We start from the raw sequence: 20480 nt of genomic DNA, 5'->3' as shown, positions 1-20480 counted from the left end.
GTAGTTGAAGGTGCTAGTGAAAGCAAGAGATAAAAGGGATAAATAATAATGTCTTTCATATAGATTTTTATCAGTGTAGCTCAGTTGTGATTTTTCAATGGATTCTTCTTCACCAGGCCTTCATGATTTAGCCAATATATTTGCCTGCCACCAGCCCTGCCTCTCCTCTGAGTTGGGGAGAAACAGAGTCTTGTTCCTGATCTTGCATTTGAGCTTCAGACACACGCAATGCAGCACTATTTTCCAAGTGACTTCAACGCTCAGTTTAGAAACACTGTACTGACTTTGCCTATTGGAAACATGACCTGCTGATTGTGGAAGCACTTGCTGCTGCCTAAGTTTCTCCAAGGCTCAGTACAATTTAAGGAACAGGTCCCAGACTTCTCCCTGATTTGTACTACGCTTGCCTTGCCAGATTAAAAGATGTATTCACAAGTAGCGAGTAGATTTGTAGACCCCTGATCATTCCTCTAATTTTGAAGGATACAAATATAAAGTGAAAATAATCCCAGGCTCTTCAGCAGTCCATGGTAAAGTCTGTCAAGCACTTGTCCCTCGTTTTCCAGCCACACTGCTCCTAAGGGACAGTATCCAACTACACTGCGTCATCAGAAGCTAGGTTCTGAACTGTGCACAAGAGGAGAATCCAACTGAAGTTACATTTGGCAAGCAGTTGTGCATTACACTTCACAACCCATTTTGCAACCAATAGAGCACTATGCTTTTGCAACCAGTTGCAAACCAGCTGTGCAAGCGTAATGCACAACTACTTGTACAACTGAAAAATTCAGCAGAGCTCCACTAGCACTATTTCCGTTTGAAGAATAACACCATTGGATAATGCCCAAGGACTAGAATGTTTTGTTATCATCAAAAAATAAAATGCTACTTCAATTGCAAAGCTATTGCTGTAAATTAGACAAATATTTATCGTTCAATTGTAGGAAAGATTTTGACTTGTAACATGGAAAAGTAGTCAACGGACTTACTCGTTCTGTGAAACAGCATTTTCCTGAAGGCGTATTTCATGCACTCCTGTCTTGCATCCCGATATCTCAATTCTTCCCACAGGACTGCCCAGCACCACACACATCTTCTCACACTGAGTTTTTACATCTTTAAAAGGAGCCTGTTCAAAAGACAATCAAACATGTCTATGTATTATAAAATCTTCAAGTGGACTATATTTCAAGAATGCAATCATTGTTCCAAATAGGAAAAAAGAAGTTGGACTTAGCGAAATGGTCCCTTCTGTACCACTGGCATGATGAAAACGTATTAATATTTCTTTATATTTATATTTTGCTTTTCTGCTGTGAGGCACTAAAAGCAATATATACTCAGTAATTAAACTGTAAGAATAGAAGGTATCATTCATTCACAATATAATTTCTTAAAATTGATACATAAGAGACAGCAGCTAAATAAAAAAGTACGGTAAATGAGCCAGAGATATTCCCAAACTCCAAGCCTGCTCCTTAAGGTGTGGCCCCATCTAGAGTGGGCATAACTCACACATCTAGGGTGATGGGCCCATCCATTATTACTATCTATGTCCTGTCTGGATTGAGCTTCAGTTTATTCCTTAGTGCCTTCCAATACTGATCTGAAGGAGTCATATAGGACCTTATATAGGTCATAGAGGAGTCACAGGACCTATATGGAAACAACTGGGACTAGTCAGAACCACCCTCTCCATCTCATCCAGTCAAATCTCCATAAGATAATCAGATTTTCATCTTTGATCATATCATGACTAATGGCTGTGTGTGTTTAAAAAAACAAAAGCTATTTAGCACTGAAGGATCAACCTAGTCTCCTGGGAGAACAGCGGTGGGTGGAGAGCTCAAGGAAGGGAAAGCCCAAACTTTTCTAACCCTCCCTCAAATCTTTTATCATTCCACATTCACAGCTAAAAAAGAGACAGGGCTCCCTTTCCACCATTGCCAAACCCTCCACCACTACCTTCTGCTAGATACAACAGGAGCAAATATCAGCTGCATTTTTTAACAATGTATACTTGGCAGCAGAGTAATAATGTAATTAGCAGACTAGTAAAATTAATTACACAGCAAAATTGATTACATTGTCAAATGGCATAAAAACCCTAAGTCATATCATCAACGACTAAGCGAGAAGAATGTAGAAAGCCCAAAGCAGATAGAACAAATCTGCTGGCCCACCTAAGCATGACAACAAGGTATTACAAAACACGGGTCTCCCACCAGTATGAAAAATGCCAAAAGAGAATAGGGCCCAGTTTCACAGGACCATCCTACACTAGGGTAACAAGTGAAGGAGAGCTACTCTAACACATGACAGGGCTCCGAAGTATAAGCAAATATGCAAACTGCTCATCCCCACTGGGTGAACCAATGGGGCACTGCCCCTTTAATGCAACACCCCCTCCAAAAGCCCCTCTGATTTATTACAAAGATTTTATTTTTAAAACCCTGTGAAATAAATCCTTACCATTCTGGCTTCTGTTCCACTAGTAAAGATTCTAGCTTGGAAAGAAGCTAGAGTTTGCATAACTGGATTTCACAGCAATTACACAACAGCCAATATTTTGAACACTGAAATGATTAAATGGAAGTGTGGCATACCCTTAAGGGCATTTCTCTTGGCTTCACACACAGCTGAAATTACAAAGCCAGTGTGGCATGCCCAGGGTCTGGTGGCAACTACATTCAAATACTGATCCGTTCCCTGACTGAAAGGGTGATCCTGATCACATGCTGCCTTTAAGATCAAGCTTAATTTTGACTGAATTTACCTGCAGCTAGGGAAATGGTTGATTTTAATTGGGCACGGAAAAGAAATTGATTTTCATGGCTATTTGCAGATCAATTGAAAAATGAAATGAATTTTGTTTCATCCTCCCTTTTAACCTGAATAGGTATTTAAATAATAATGATCTGAACTAACTTATCAGTGAAGGCGAGGATTTCTCTGTGCTAACAGCAGAAGCAGTAAAGCTTGCTCTCTGGTAGTCATAAATCAACCTCTAGCACCACATACTTATTTTAAAAATCTTGGCATTAATTCTCGTCTGCATCACAATTCAATTTTAGTCTGTTCAGAGCCAGACTTGCCTATTACTCCTTGCACAAAGCGCAGAAATTCTGCAAAGGTATTTTGGAACTTGGATAGCCAAGTTCAAATCTCACTTCAGTCTCAAATCATCTATAAAACAAGAGCAACAGACTATGACCTGCCCTACATAGTGGTTTTGAAAAGTGAATGAGAACCACTTTAAAGAACTGTTCACACTATGAGCTTTTCAAAAGTGATTTAACAATATTTAAGGAGATAACGTTGGTAAGCATTCGCCCTTCCCTTTCATCTTGATTTTTGTTCAATCTTTCTCAAACATTTTGAAACCTGGATCCTGCTGAACTTATTTTGCCTTTTCCGCCTGCCCAATACCAATCATTTGTTCTACAAAAGAGCATATAGGTTCTTGCAAGCATTCAGATTGCTGCTAAGTATTTGCAGGGTCGGGCGCTAATCCAACACTGGAAGCAACACTTCTCTGGCTCCTCTTAACCCTAGAAACAGAAACACTATTAAAACAAAACACCCAAATCAGGTAGACGTTATAAGCCAAGTGGGAGAACAGTCACAAATACAAATCCAATGTACATCAACAATGATTCTCTATTTGAAGGCATTCAACTGAGCCATGTGTCTGGGTTAAAGAGAGAAGGATCCACCTACCTCAAGTCTATAAATTAATTTGAACTTGCTGTTTTAAATTTGTATTTTAAATTTGTATTTTTGCATTGCTGCTGTTTTTATCTTGGTTGTGCTTTTATATTGTATTTTATATTATGGTTTTATACTGTTGTTTTATACTTGAATTGTCTTAATTTTGTAAACCGCCCAGAGAGCTTCGGCTATTGGGCAGTATAGAAATGCAATAAATTAATTAAATAAATAAATAATTTATTTATTTATTTATTTATTTATTACATTTTTATACCGCCCAATAGCCGAAGCTCTCTGGGCGGTTCACAAAAATTAAAATCATCATAAAACAACCAACAAGTTAAAAATACAAATACAAAATACAATATAAAAAGCACAACCAGGATAAAACCACGCAGCAAAATTGATATAAGGTTAAAATACAGAGTTAAAACAGTATAATTTAAATTTAAGTTAAAATTAAGTGTTAAAATACTGAGTGAATAAAAAGGTCTTCAGCTGGCGACGAAAGGAGTACAGTGTAGGTGCCAGGCGGACCTCTCTGGGGAGCTCATTCCACAACCGGGGTGCCACAGCGGAGAAAGCCCTCCTCCTAGTAGCCACCTGCCTCACTTCCTTTGGCAGGGGCTCACGGAGAAGGGCCCCTGTAGATGATCTTAAGGTCCGGGTAGGTACATATGGGAGGAGGCGTTCCTTCAAATAACCTGGCCCCAAACCGTTTAGGGCTTTAAATGTCAATACCAGCACTTTGAATCGGGCCCGGACCTGGACTGGCAGCCAATGAAGTTGTAAAAGGACTGGCGTAATGTGATCTCGCCAGCCAGTCCCTGTTAGTAAACGGGCTGCCCTGTTTTGTACCAGCTGAAGCTTCCGGACCGTTTTCAAAGGCAGCCCCACGTATAACGCATTGCAGTAATCCAAACGAGAGGTTATCAGAGCATGGATAACTGTAGCTAGGCTATCACTGTCCAGATAAGGGCGCAGTTGGTATATCAGCCTAAGCTGATAAAAGGTGCTCTTTGCCACTGAGTTCACCTGTGCCTCAAGTGACAGTTCTGGATCGAAGAGCACCCCCAAACTACGGACCCGATCCTTTAGGGAGAGTGCAACCCCGTCCAGGACAGGGCAAACATCACCTCGCCGGACAAATGAACCACCCGCTAACAGTACCTCCGTCTTGTCTGGATTGAGTCTCAGTTTGTTAGCCCTCATCCAGTCCATTACCGTGCCCAGGCACTGGTTCAGAACAGTCACTGCCTCACCTGGGTTTGATGAAAAGGAAAGGTAGAGCTGGGTGTCATCCGCATATTGATGACACCTCAGTCCACATCTCCGGATAACCTCCCCCAGCGGCTTCATGTATATGTTAAACAGCATAGGGGATAAAATAGAGCCCTGCGGAACCCCATGGCTTAGGAGCCACGGCACAGAGCAATAATCCCCCAGCACCACCTTCTGGAATCGGCCATCCAAGTAGGAGCGGAACCACTGCAACGCAGTACCTCCAACTCCCAGCTCAGACAACCTATCCAGAAGGATACCATGGTCGATGGTATCGAAGGCCGCTGAGAGGTCCAGGAGAACCAACAGGGTCGCACTCCCCCTGTCTCTCTCCCGACAGAGGTCATCCCACAGGGCGACCAAGGCAGTTTCCGTTCCAAAACCAGGCCTGAAACCCGATTGAAATGGATCTAGATAATCCGTTTCATTCAAGAGTGCCTGGAGTTGTCCTGCAACCACCCGCTCAAGCACCTTGCCCAGGAAAGGGATATTAGCCACCGGCCTGTAGTTGTTAACATCTTCCGGGTCCAGATTAGGCTTCTTCAGGAGTGGTCTAATTACCGCCTCTTTTAAAGAGGCCGGCACCACTCCCTCTCTCAAGGAGGCATTTACAACCTCCTGGACCCAGCCGGCGATCCCCTCCTTATTTGATGTAATGAGCCACGAGGGGCAAGGGTCAAGCACACAGGTGGTCGACCGGACTTGGCCAAGCACCTTGTCCACATCCTCGGGCCTCAATAACTGAAACTCATCCAATAAAACTGAGCCGGACGGCGCTCTGAACGCCTCTACTAGTGGTGCTGCATTAAGTGTGGTGTCCAATTCATGACGAATCTGAGCGACTTTATCTTCAAAGTGCCGTGCAAATAAAGATCGTATTACTATGGAATTTTACATCCCTTCCAATTATTCCAGATTCTCCAAGTCTGAGAACTACTGCACAGACACCCGAATTCCTTGCTATAGTTAGCCTTATAAACGATGGCAGAAGGCAACTTTTATAATATGTCGACTGTAAAAGCAACAGAGTCATGTAACACCTTAAAGACTAGAGGCATAATCCTATGACATCCGCTCCTGATGCTCGTAAGCCTCCAAACTCTGAGGGTTACGAGCTCCAAACTGTGAGGTTTATGAGCCTGGGGATAAAATGTAACCTGGTCCCTCCCCATCCCCGTCCATTTTACCCCAGAACACCCCCTTTATGATGAGAGGTGAGGAGCATGGATTCACAGATCTGGGGTCAGAACATTGTCACTGACCTTGGATCCAGGAATTCAAAATATCCTATGCCTTCCCCCACAACATGCTGTCTAGGGCCTATAGGATTGCTCCCTAATAGATTTTATTATTATTATTATTATTATTATTATTATTATTATTATTATTATATTTATATTGCACCATCAGTGTACACGGTGCTGTACAGAGTAAAACAATAAAATAGCAAAATCTTGCCGCATAGGCTTACATTCTAATATTGTAACAAAAGCTTTTGTGAATCAAGGTCCACTTCATCAGATGCAAGATACCTGCCCTTAAAAATGTTCTACTCCTTCAACTTCTTCTCACTCAAGCTTTCTAGTCCTCAGCCTGCCTACACAGATACTTCGAGTGGATAATTATCATGCCACGCTGATAATTTCTTATCTCACAGAAGCTACAAAAATTGCATGCAGGTAACTTTGCTCCCTGAAATTAGAATGTTTAAGAATATTCTGTAATAACACAAATGATGTGATATTACAGTGATTACGTAAATAATTGCCAGGGGCTTAACCATAAAGTTCCTTAATATATTACAATGCAGACCAGCAGCATTTTCCTCACCTATAATTCCTATAGTTCAGTTAACAATGTAAAACATTTAGTTATCCTTGTTTCATCCACATTCTCAAATGTTTATGAACTCAATCACTAGTTACCCCATTTTACAGATATAAATTTGAGCCTGAGCGATTGCAAGACCATCCATTGTGTTTTTGTCCAAAGTGGAAATTTTGATCCAGATTGCTTAAAACTTTGTATTACCGCAGGGATTTTATGGCTACTTTAATAATGCTTATACTGCTAGACAATGTAAAACAAATACGGGAAATGGGAAGTTATGATTTGAGGGGTTTGGAGTGGTAAGTAGAAGGTGCATTTATGATACAACACGAAAACAACCACAACTGCAGTACCCAATCCCAAAAAAATGTGGGAAGGCACATGTCCTGGGCTTGTCTGGCACCTTGTTTTTATAGAATTCATGAATTGACACTTTTTAGCTACCATCATACACGAAGCACAGACTTGTCTTACTCCTCAGCACTGTCAACAGTATACTAGGCCCCTGCAACATAAAACAAGATAATTTTACAGCTACCAACTAGGCACAGTACTGTAGAGTGACAGTTTGTCATGAAGCAGTAAGGACTGTGGCAGTATGGTGTTGAGCACAAATGTCAGTTTTTAAACTGTTATGTCTTGGCAAGCATCAGCTTAAAATGTGTCACGCCATCCCAGAATCTCACTCTCTGTAGTACACTAAAGTTAGGTTAATCCTGCCATTATTTAGCAAATTTGCAACCTGTTGGAGTAAGAAACAGAAATGATTGCATTCTAATGATTGCATATAAATTCTCAGTTAATTCTATATTCCAGTAAAACAGCAAAGACGACTAGAGATCTACGTAGAAAACAAAGCAAGGACTGAGTAGCCAGCGCAAGGTCCTGTAAAGCACAGAGATATTGTGCCAGTAGGTTTGAACCTCACGTTTTAGGCTACTCATTAAGTTATCAAGCGAGATTCATTATTATGTTTTTTATGTTGCGTATTTAGAATGCAATTGTATACTCCCTGCGAGGGCATCTCAGGAGCTACAGATTTTACTAGATCTCCCGCTCTGAGAGCAAAGGAAGAGAGAGAGATGCCCTCAGAGGGGAAGATCTGACCTTGATCTTCCAAGGAAACAGCTGGTTCACTTGCAATGTTAAAACTCCAACATCGGAGGAGGAAAGGAGGTGTGCCTTTGATCCACACCTGACACATGCCCAAAGCAATGGCAGATCTATGGCAGTGTGGAGCTGGCAGAAATTAATTCCTTCCCATTGGGTTCAAAGAGGGAATTGGTGTTTTTAAAAAACAAAAAAACCCAACAACCAATCCACCACCTTAGGGAGGGACACGGAACCATGAACATCAATCCTCCTTCACTTCTGACCTGCTGGCAAGAGCCCTGCAATGCTTTAGATGAGGCGCCTTGTCCGCCTTTGGGTGTCTGCTCCATGCCCTGTAGGATTGCATTATTAGGTAGTCAATAGCCCCAATGTCCTTGGCATAAAAAAAAACTCCAGAGAATGCCATGAAGGCTTTGTTTTGCGGGGGGAAGGGGGGTTCAGGATACATTTAGAGGCACAGACTCAATACAATCATTGCATTCTGATGGTTTCAGAGTTGCTGTCTCAAACTCTTGGGCTCAAAAGGCTCAAAATGACTGAAATAAGTGGGACTTATTTCTGGAAAAATGGGAATGCGGCTGACAATAATTCCAAGGTTAACATGTTTCACAATCAACAATCATTTAAAGGTTTACAACTTCATATAATTATGCATTTCATTCTTTCAAACACATCATCAAATCCTGATACAATTACACATCCATGTGCCGCCATTCGTATACAATTATCCAGCTGTGACACCAGGTGTGTACATCCAATTGGCACTTAATTACATCTTAACATTCCAATCTTATTGGGTCACACAAATATGAACTTCTACACTCAATATTCTATACACTATAAGCAAGCACTGCAACAAATTGTTGCATTATGAGCAGCTCCTGGTCAGGTTTCCAGCCAACCAGCTATGTACTCTTCTAGCACACTCCATTCTACTCCACTTCCCAACTGGTTTTCCAACCCCCACCCTCATCCAAGAGCCAGCCTGCATTTCATGGCCACTGAGTGTTCTCAGTTCTCATTAGGCTCTCCTAGAGTTCTGCCATAGAGAGAGGGTTGTTTTTCTAAAGATATTTTGTACATCCGTAAATCATGGGGTTCCCCCAACCCTGATGATACCGCCCTCTTGTGCATGGATGGTGTTGTTTTAGCTGCATAGAATGACTCATGGAGAATTGTGTTTGCTATTCATATATACGATTGGTTATATTACAGTGAATATATGAGCATAATTTCAGAAATGGAATATACACTTTCTCATCAGATTTTCATAGCTGTATTCCTAAACTTGAGTCCCAAGTAGACCTACTCGGTATGGGAAGCTTACTTAATTAGTTCAAGATCTAGGGATCTGTAAAGAAGAAGCCCACTCATTAATGCCTGCTGTAGCACTTGTACACTAAAATTGCCTCAACCATGACTTATGTGATGGGTTCATACTCAATATAGGAGAAGCTACCATTGAAATCAAATAAATGCCTCCTTTTGTGTCTACTTGCTCCCTACCTGTACAACTTGTATACTTGCAAGCAAACAGATCATGGAATCCTTCTGGAATGCCTAGCAAGCATGGGGTTGGGAGAAACCATTATATGGTGGTTCCAGCCCTTATTTGGGGGTCGGTTTCAGAAGATGCTGTTAGAGAACTCTTGCTCAAAGTCTGAATCACTGGTTCATGATAACCAACAGAATGTGGTAGCGCCAATGGTAATAGGTATTCACTCACAGATCATATAGCATCAACAAAGAAGGCAGCTCTGGGCTTAGTATTAAGACTTACTTGAAACGAAGCACACACCATCTTTGAGATAGGTGATAAGTTTATTTACAAGGGGAAAGGGAACAAAAATCATACAAGAGCCAGAGTATATCTGGAAACAATGCTTCAAGGAAGAAAACAACAACGCTTGCCTAAACCTGCCTACAAGCACCTGACTACAGGTCTTCTAATAGGTCAGGACCAAACAGACAGACATAAAGTCCAAAGCAAGGAGATCCCTGCTAGCCAATCACAGGCTGGTTAAGACAGTTTTCCTAGGGCCCAACGGGGTGGTGGTGTGAAAGCTCCCATAGGAATGCACCTGAAATCACTCAGCCCAATTAACTGGATCTTGATCCAACCTATTATTCACTAGATAACTCACATGCAGGTGGTGCATCACTACATGCCACTTTAGTCTGGCAAAATGGAAACTCACAGACTGCTGAGGCATGGAAAGAAAATGGAGCTCTTTACATAAACACATTCTCAAGCACTAGAAGTCTTCAATATTCTCTTCCCATGAGTAAATAGACACTGTAAACCTACACACAGATGGCTTACTGTGTACTAAGTATTTTTCTTTAAAAGAATAAAAGGCAGTAGTGTCTAATCACTGTACTGGTACGTATGCTTTAGACCCATTGAAATCAATGGGATTAGAGGAGCATGATTTTTTTGTGCACTCAACTGTTGTCCTGATCATTAGAAGAAAGTTAAACAGACAATCCATAGAGTGACTGAAGTGTTGACCTGGAAAGTTCACCCATATATTGTGAACGCACAGGATCTGTTTATGAACTTTAGTACTCCGTTTTCATTGGAACTGAATGAGATTGCTGACTAAATATGGCTTTGCACTCTGTTTCACAATTATAGAGTTGAGGGTGACTGCTTAAGCTTAGTTCGAATGCATTGCCATTTTTCATGCTGATTAATACTGTAGGTTTGTTATTCATTTGATTTTTTACATAGGTCATTTTTTCTTCTTCTGAAAGAGTATCCAGGCAGTAACAGCCTTATTAAAACAAGACTATTTCATTCATATTCTTTCTTGGGATAAGGTACTAGAACAACAATCTGCATAATAATGGATAGGTGTAGTTAAAATTCAAGTTTCAAGTACTAAGCATTTCATAGATATTATCCTTCTGATGTGAGTATAGAACTATAGCTTATGTAAAAACAGCAACAACCGTCAGGTGAAGAGGCAAGCCTTAAAAAACAAGTCAGAATTTGCTTTTATAATATTAAGCTATATTAAACTGCTAAATCAGCTATTTTAAATTTTTCAATGTAATGAAACTTGTTCTTTTAACTTCTTTTATAAAGAGATCCTTCTAGTGCAAATATAACCTAACAAATCTTTATCCTGGGTTCATAAAAATGAACCATTTGAGGAATTTTGATTAGGCAATATATGAACACTTTCACTCTTTTTTTCCATTACGGCACTTACAAATCTTTTGTGTCAAATTCTCTCTTAAGTTTAAACTTTACTAGGTACAGAAGAAATTAGTATGAAATTGATCCTCCAGCAAAAAGAATACTTTTGTGACCAAAGTTCTGAAACCCAAACAAATTGATCAGAGCAGAGTCCTATATTCACAAGACATTATGACTAAATGCTAGGTGTAAAACTGGAGCACCATTGTTAGCAAACAGAATTAAGTCTTCTTTGTCATTGATAATGGATGAGTATCAAAAAGGTGTTCATTTGAGAAGATTTATCAGTAAGAATATTAGGATGATATATGACTTAATGCTCTGTACCGAAAAGCTTCGTTTTCTTGGCTTGCTCCTGTGACTTTGAAGAAGCCCATACTTCAATGGCACTGTGCCCCTACAAGGGCGAAGGTTCTCTACCCAACAGAGAGAGATAATACAAAAATGCAGATGTTCACTGAAATTACTAACCCATGGTTCAGATTGTAGATAAGGCTTCAGGACCAGCAGTGCATTTTATGTCCTAAATTAGTCATCTCACGACCGCAAGCCAGCATTGGGCTTGGTAACTTACATATAAAATCTCCACCTTTTACTCTTTGTACAGTAATTCAGTCTAAATGCAGCCAATATTTCCAGTACTAAAATATACTTTCCATATGATTAAATACTGACAGTATTTAATTTTGCATTTATAAGCCTTTATGTTACAGTAAATACTTCAAAATGATATGTTGTTATAATCGACTAGGCCTTAAAAGGGGAGGAAAAGTTCAATTTCAGTTTAAATGGTTTTAGGTCTTAGGTTTCCTCTACTGTGCAATAGAAATAGCAACATCACAAAACTGCATAGGAAATAGGAAGTTTGAAAACATTTTACATTCAGCTGCCCCTTATAAGTGGGGTTCAAGGCCCAAGTCAAGAGAACGTGGAGGGATGGGTCTGTCGGAGAGTGGAGACAGTGTAATTCCGGACCAGAAGATGAGCCCAAGAAGGAGTGAAGGGTGCAAGGGATCCTTCCTGCGAATTTCAGTCTGTACATAACTGACAGAGGCACAGGCTAGTTAAGCGGACAACTTGTAGGTGTTGTTTGACATTTTCTATCCTCTTTTGCTTATTTGTCTTATTAATGGTTTGATATATTTGCCTAATTAATAATTTGACTTTTGTCGTGTATTTTGAGGTATCTGCCCAAAATCTATGGGAGGGGATTTCTCTTCATGTGACCTAACCACTTGGGGACCTTACCCAGAGTTAAGATCTGAAGAGTATTATAATCACAGTTTACAGTGGCTTATTTAAGCTTAAAGTGATCATGCAAACCAGGTCAATATGTTCTCTACAATTCTCTGTCCTGAAGAGAATAAAAACAAATGGACTAAGGCTTGATTAATGTATCTATTCTTTCTTAAACACTATGGATGAAATTACCAATTTAAAGAGGGAGGTCGGGTATCTGCAGTCTCAACTTACTCTTAGTGCCCACCCATGACTAATGAAAAGTCTCCTAAGGACAGAAGAAGAGCCATGCTGGATCACATCAGGGTCCATCTAGTCCAGCATTCTGTTCACAGTCGCTGACCAACTGTTGCCCAGGAACCCACAAGCAGGACACAAATGCAACAGCACCCATGATCCCCAGCAACTGGTATACATAGGCCTGGTTCAGACAACACGCTAAACCATGATGGTTAACGGAATGCACTGACCTTAATGCATTCCATTAACCATTTTTTGGTTAAACAGCATGGTTTAGTGTGTTGTCTGAACCAGGCCATAGGCTTACTGCCTCTGCTACTGAAGATAGCACATAGTCATCAGGACTCACCTTTGGCAGGTCCTGTAACCCACTGGCTATTTTATCAATCATTAGCAATGTTCAAGTAACTTCAATACCCAGGCTTAAAGTCTCCTTTGCTGTGCCCAGACATCAATTTAGAAGTCCATCTGGAGAGAAAGCTGCTGTTCTCTTTCAGATTCAGTTCTAGTAACTGAAACTCATATCTGTATAATTTAAACACTGGCCTATTTTCTACATGCGGTTGCCCTTGATTAATGTAGAATGGTGCCTCCTGATAGCTGTGGCTCAATGGGAGTACATTACATTACCACTCCACTATCAAGCTCTGCATTCCTATAAAATGATGTCTCAGGGGTGGGGGGAGAGTCCTGGTTTTAACCCGTCAAGCAGGGGTGGGGAAGTTTTTTCAGCCTTGTGACCAAATTAGCCCAGGGCAAGGACTTTGGAGGCTGCATGACAGCAGCAAGCAGAGCCACTACACAAAATGGGCACCATGAGCACTCCCTGATGTGGCAGCTTCATTGGGACCCATTGTCCTATCCCCTCACCATTCTCCAAGTGGGGCAGAGGGAGGAGCTCTGTAGGTGCCTCTGTGGTCACGTGGGGAGGCTTGGTGGGTTGAATTTGGCCCATGGGCAGGAGACTTCCCATCCCTGGTATAACTTCTTTAACAGTTTGTCACTACCATAGATTTGAAACTGCATCTTTCCTTTGCCTCATTCAGCAGAAAGTGCATGCACTGCTCCCTCCACTGAAATGAATCGGGCATCCCACACATACATAAGGATTGTAGTGTATATCTTTAACAATTCCTACCTGCATTTGAGATGTGTCAGCCTCCAGTCCCCTAGAACAAACAATATATATGTAGCCTAGAATTCTTAGTTGCTAAAGCTGAATTTCTGGACAGAATATATCCAGGTGTACCAGTATTGCTCAAGGGCAGCATCACTTTGACAACAATGATGCTGTAATGCCTCCATCAGGTTGTGACAAAAAAGGAAAATTCATTCACACTCACCACACACATACTTAAAAAGAAAGAAAAAACCCGTATACAACAGAGACAAAACCTCTCTGCTCACTTAGTTATTTGCAACATAGAATAAAGATATGAATGCTAATTCTCAATGGTTACTAAAGTTTCTCTGACTACAAATATTCGCTGCTTGACAAAAAGAATGTGAAAAAAGTATTTTCAAAAACACACACATAAACAACAACAACAACCAAACAACAGAGAATCAATATATGTCTTGGGAATTTGCTTTTACATTGCAATTATGACAAAACCATTTAACTGCATTGCTTAAAACATTCTTAACATGCTTTGTTATTTATACACCTTAATCTATTCTAATTTCGTATTCTATTCAGTGAATGCCTGCCATAGAAGACTGCAATAAGAAAATGCCTTTTGAGGTGTATGCAACGTTTCTATGCAATTTTACTTCTGTTTTTATACCAACTCACTATAGTAAAGTATTTTCTACCTCCCACCCACATTACCATAAAGCTCCGGATGTAGCAAATAATCTATTTTTCTTTCTCCTGTAAAAGTAGCAGGCAAATAAATACATCAGATAACAAGCTGGGATCTCATTACAATCAGTAATATCATAACATTACAATTAGGGCTTAAGGTCAATTAAATACATCTTACGCTGCAATCCTATATACCCTTTACTGGAAGTAAGCCCTCTTGAACACAGTTAACTTACTTCTGAGTAAATAGGCATAAGATTGCAATGTTAATTGATCAATCATATAAGTTTTAGTCTTTTTATCAAAATGTAGATGTACAAATATGGATTTATGGATAATTTTGAAGAAAGACACGTTCTTCCTTTTTTTTAGATGATATATCTAATGCAGAGGGTACCATCTTAGAAGACACAAAGAATGCTTCCTCAAATGGGATACCTGACATTTGCAGGTTTTAAAAGTTTCTTTATTGCAAATTTAAAATCTGCTTGCCTTCCCCGGAGAGGTTCAACGTGCGCCTCTCTTGCACTCTTTTCAGCACCAGGTAAACACCTATTTATTCTCCTAGGCATTTCAGCATTTGAATTTTTAAGCTTAAATTCCTTTAGAGGTTTTAGCTTTCTGAATGTTAAGATGTGTTTAACCTGGTGTTGCTTGCTGAGAGTTTTGTTTTCTGCTGAAATACTTTATTTCTGGCATTTTCACCCTGCTCTTTAGCTAAAAAGGCTCCCAGAGCAAGATTTGCAAAGATGAGTAATATGATAGTCCCTCCCTTCAGGCTTACTATCCAAAAGGCATGACACACACAAAGAAAAAAGTAAGAGGAGGGAGGAGGAAAACAGTAAGATGGAAACAGGTCAAAGTAGCCTCAACAGAAGGGATATTCATGTTGCACAACGTGAAAGAGGCTGCCTTTCTGATCACACAGCATACAGATGCAGAGAATTGCCAACAGAGAGAGTGATCTCTTCCTCCATGGACCGTTGCATGTTCATGCTGCAGAGTGTGAAAGGGGCTTCCACACAACATGAAAAACCTCTAAAAATATCACCGAGCATCACAAGAGGCGGGGGGAGAAAATGGGGAGGGAGGTTTCCCCTTATATGCTGCTTGGCTGATCAGAAATTACTGCTCAGCCACAGGGAAAGGGGGGGACTGGGGATAGGCTGAGAGGTTGATTAGGGAGGGCCTGTGGACCATATCTGGCCCAAGGGTCAACAGTTCTTATTTATTTATTTCCCCAGTTTCAGATCTACCCTGGCGTCTCTATGAAACACAAACTGACCAGGGCATTAATAACTTTCTCCCCCACAGTAACCTAGGGGTAGATCAAATAACAAACATGAGAAGCTAGCCCCCAATCACTCTCAGGCATTCAGGAGAGAGAAAAAGGAAGGCAGAAGTGCCAAAGGGGGATGCCTTTTATTTTAAAAATCTAGGATTTCATATAGGCATGGAAAAGCAAGGCGCAAACTACCAAAGCAACATGTAAAGCTTTAGTTTGAATATTTCTTCAAGCACTAAAAAAAAAAAAAGAGTGAGTGCATCATAATCACTTGAAGGCAGAAGATCAAGTTTCAGGACCACACGGAGCATGAACACAATTACCCAACTGTCATGCCAAGGGCTGTGTTCATGCTGAAATCTTGTGTAAGGATGGGAGAGCCGAGAAATGTATAATGGCTACAGAAATTGGCTTCCAAGGAATCAAAACTTTCATTTATAAAGTAACTGTATAGTCCTAATAATTGCAAAAATACAGTAGGAAATATGGGAGCAATGCCTGGTGACATGTCAGAAGCCAGAAGAGTAATCAAATAAGATATCTGGTATAAGGAAGACAGATATCTCATTCACAGCTCCCTATCTCTCCCCATGAAATAAGCATAACAGATTATGAAAATGGTAAAACATGCAGAATTTGGATAATTTGCATAATTTTGCACAGGCAGCAGAATTCATCCCTTAAAAAAACTTTTAATGTAGACTATTTTGAGTGGGAAGGGCATATGCTTAGTTCACACAGCCTTTGTCATCCCGAAGTTGTAAATAATAGTCTATCCACCCTGTCTCAATGTTTACCAATAATAATAATAATAATAATAATAATGATGATGACACATGCTTTACTTGCATTTTTAAGAGAGCTATGAAATACAAACTTAATATGTTAAAGCTAGCCTCAAGTGCTCCAGGTTTCTATAAAGATTTGTGTATCTAAATTAGTGTGATCTTCCTCAAACATTTATTTTTGAAAAGAAATAAAATGGTGCTTCAATACTAAGATTAAAAAGACCTTTTGAAAAAGAAGAAAAAGTTGCTATCACAGTATGAAGTCTTTGATAATTAGGCATTTTTAAAATACAAGAATCTTACCTGCTAATGAGCACAATAACTTTAAAAACATCTGATTAAAACAGAAGAAATAGATTATGCTAATGAGTTTTTTCCCCAAGACTTTACCTAGTTACCTCTTCCATAGATCTTTTAGAATCAACTATTAATTATATCCTAATGAAAGCACAAAGTCTAGACTAATTGAGTTTGTGAGTCATCTACCTGGAAGGGAAACTTTTTGTGAGAGCAAAGTGAGCGATCCCAAAGACGAACTAAATGGAGTACATTTTAGTTTCACCTTCAGGTTTTTGTAAGATCTTTTAGAAGTCAAAAGAAAAGTTATACTACCAGTTTTTTCTTCACCAGCTGTATTAATGTTAAGACTATTTTTCTTTCCAACATCTACTTCAGGGATAGCCAACATGGTGCCTGTGGGTACCAATGCATTTCTTGGCACACAAGTTGGCCTGCCCCTCTTTTTCATCCCAATGAAGTATCTTCTTACTGGCACCTAGGATCATTGCGAAATCGGTTTCTGTTGATGTTAAAAACTAGGTTCAAGGGTGGTTTAGTGTGTTGAGGCTCAGACCCCACCTCTACCTTGCGCTCAGTTCTTTTGGACAAGTTAGTTGTCATTTGCGACTACTCATGCCTCCCAGGGCACCCATTTTATGGTGGTGTCCAGAACAGCTTATTGAATAACAAATTGTCCCCAGAGACCCAAACAATTGCCTACTCCTGATCTGTGTGTTACTTAAAAGCAATAAACGAACTATTTCATACTGAAAGCTAGCCCAATAATTCATGCTGCCAAATGTGTATTATGAGCTTAAAGTCGAACTTTAATCATAATTCCAATAGTATGCTTTCTTTTTCTTGAGAAAGGAAAAAAATCTAGGAATTCTGAACGGCAGTGAATTGGGTACAATTGGAAAAATGCCAAGTAATTTCTAAACTTTGAAAATGTGCATAATTAGCAAAATGTTCATCATTGTGCCCCCATGGGATCTTTTTACTTCGTTAGACCACCCAGTATCAAGAGCGGAGGCAGATATTTTTCCAAAACACAAAAGCATCTATGTGTAGCAATGTAAATTTTCCCCATAGGAGCAAGTGGGAGACATTCATTCATAAACGGAATAAAGGGGTGGACATCACTTGACTGGAATGGGGAGGGGCCTAAACCAACCCCATGCTCCTAATGATTCCAATGTCTAACCCCCCTGCCCTACCCCATACCCCTCACACAGAAAACAGGCTCTAGATCGTTTCTCTCTCTCCAAAGGAAAAGATAGTGCTATCATTAGAAAAAGCCCTGCTGCATATGCCTTTTCTCTGCTCTAAGCAAGCACATCTGCCATCAACAGATCTTAGTGCTGTCTATGTGTTTTTATTCGCTTGTCTTTGAACTCCTTTAACTTCTCTATCAACCCAACTTTTCCCATTTTGAAATTCTTTTCCAAAAGCCACTTCGACAAAGCCTTTCTGGTCTAGCTAGATTTCATCCTTTCTTGGTTAAATGCTGCCAATTTATTCCCCCTTGTCTCCTTTCCCTGTCTCCTTTAGCAGGCCCTGTCCATCTGCCCCACTTGGACTTTAAGCCTCAGGGCCATGTCACTTCTGTGTTCTGTATGATATCTCGCTTGCTGCCAGCAGCAAGTGTTAAAATAGCAGCATTTCAACCTACCCGTAGACAAACAATGGATCTTGGAAAACATCTATGACATTAAACATTTAGCTTGATTTTCACCTGCGGTTTTGTGGTTCATGAGTGACCTAGACCTGGGCCTCTTTTCTTCTGATTCCACAAAGAATCAAGGAAGTCTTTCAGTAGCATCGTGTACCCAGAGAACCAACACAGCAGACAATGCCCAACATGCTGAAATCCCACCATGGATTTTAAGGGATATCAAGAAGAGAAGAAACTAATTAAAGTTGAAATATCCTGAATATAATCTTTATCTGTTGACTCAGCTCAAGAGATTAAATCCCTATATACTTGGTTATATGAGAGAAAGAGAGAGAGAGATTAGTGATCCCTTCCCAGCTGTTAAGGAGCAATACCTGAATATAGATTTCTTGTGGGAGTCCATAAGAGAAGACAAAACATGTGATTGGAATGATGTCAGTTCCCCAAAGGCACCAACTCATACTTATACAGAAAGAAAGACATCACCATACCTTTATATATACACAAGAGGAAATATAACAGAGTGATGCCTTTATTAGTGCCCAAAGCGGAAGAATAATGGACTACAATAGTTCATCCTGGAAATAGGCAGAGTTAGAAGTAATGTGGGCTGCTGATGTACAACATTTCTAATGTTGTTACATGAATATGCTTCTTCCATAAATGCAGCACTTCCAGTCCTCTTTTGACCAAACACTGCCAAAGTCCCAGGAGCAAGTCTCGAAACATCCAATACAGCTTGCATGCCATTTTGTCAATACCAGCAGTCATAATATTTGGATCTGAAAGGTAGGAAAAAACTACAACAACAGAAACTAAAAGCACCACTGCAAAAAAAGAAAAGAAAAAAAGAAAAGAACAGGAACCTTTCGATTGGGTTTTTATTTCTATTTTATCTAACAGAATAAGCAGAATGGGCTAGATTCTGAGTTGCCCTTCTGCAAAGAGAAGGGCTCCTTCCATTCATGGAAGTCACTGCAAACTAGCAATGGGGTGAAAATCTGCCTGAGCCCGCAAGGGGACCGGGTGTCCCTGTGTTTGGCCCTCCCGGGCCCTGACAGATGCACCTGGTGGATTTTTGCCACATGGCTGCTTTGATGGCAAAAGGGGTGCAGGTCTGGATGGAACTCTGCCCTGACCTGCACACACCATCATTAGGGCTCTGCTATTATCACAGTGGGGGGGGGGGGGGAAATACACAATTTCCCCCAAGGCTGGGGAAATGGGAAATTTTCTCCCTCCACTAGCTTACCCCATTGATCAGCCAAAGAAACAACAACTGCAGGAAACTCACTTAGCCCCTCCCTGCCAGAAAGAATACTTGGCTCTAGGTGCTAGTTCCCCTGGGAAAGCAGCTAGGTTTAGGCTTTGTGTGTGACTGTGGGTGTGTATTATGATATATTGTAAGACCCCATGAGATTAATTTGATAGAAAGGCAGAATCTAAACCTTCTAAATAAATAGATGATTCATTTACAACAGCCCTGTTGTCACTTATGTCGCATCTTTTTCTGATTTGTTTTTTAAAAAACTGGCTTGACCCACACAGACCATCTGCACACTAGTATTTTATTGCTCAGTATACTTTTCTGCGGGTGCCCAAAAAAGCTGGGCATGAGGATGACGATGAGTCCATTGGACTCCCCCACCCCGCTCGCCTGCCTGCCAACCCATGGAACTTACCTGAAGCGTACACTGGCAAGCAACCTGGCCTTCTTTCTGGGCTCCCCCTCCCAGCCGTTGCCCCCCTCACCTGCCCACCAACCCATGAGACTTCACTGAGGCCTCCATGCGAACCACTTCAGCAAAGCTACGAAATTATTTTCCATTACACCCCTACAACCCACGCAGTCCTTGAAGCTATTCAGAAGAGCCTGCAGCAGAAATTGTGCCCACTTGCTAATTGCCATAGTGGAAGCTGTAACAGCCAAAAACAAAACAAAAAATCCTAAGACGCTGGAGAGCTTTTGCCTATAAGGTTGCCCGTGAAGGAAAATGGGCACCTTGGCATCCAGTAGCCTGCAGTCT

The 20480-nt window shown here is 40.6% G+C and overlaps 1 protein-coding gene across 6 annotated transcripts in view; it reads right to left on the bottom strand.

The window, feature by feature from the left end:
- MGMT (O-6-methylguanine-DNA methyltransferase) overlaps positions 1–20480 on the bottom strand; it is a 226452-nt gene that overhangs the window by 175244 nt on the left and 30728 nt on the right. For all 6 annotated transcript variants that reach the window (XM_063132818.1, XM_063132822.1, XM_063132817.1 and 3 more), the window contains exon 3: positions 990–1129. In XM_063132818.1, the coding sequence (XP_062988888.1) occupies positions 990–1129 (140 nt within the window). The remainder of the gene's footprint in view (positions 1–989; positions 1130–20480) is intronic.

Source organism: Elgaria multicarinata, chromosome 8 (genome assembly GCF_023053635.1).
Source record: "Elgaria multicarinata webbii isolate HBS135686 ecotype San Diego chromosome 8, rElgMul1.1.pri, whole genome shotgun sequence".
In the NCBI taxonomy this organism is placed as follows: Eukaryota; Metazoa; Chordata; class Lepidosauria; order Squamata; family Anguidae; genus Elgaria; species Elgaria multicarinata.
Note: the sequence above shows the minus strand (reverse complement) of the source record. Positions and strands in the feature narration are given on the sequence as shown.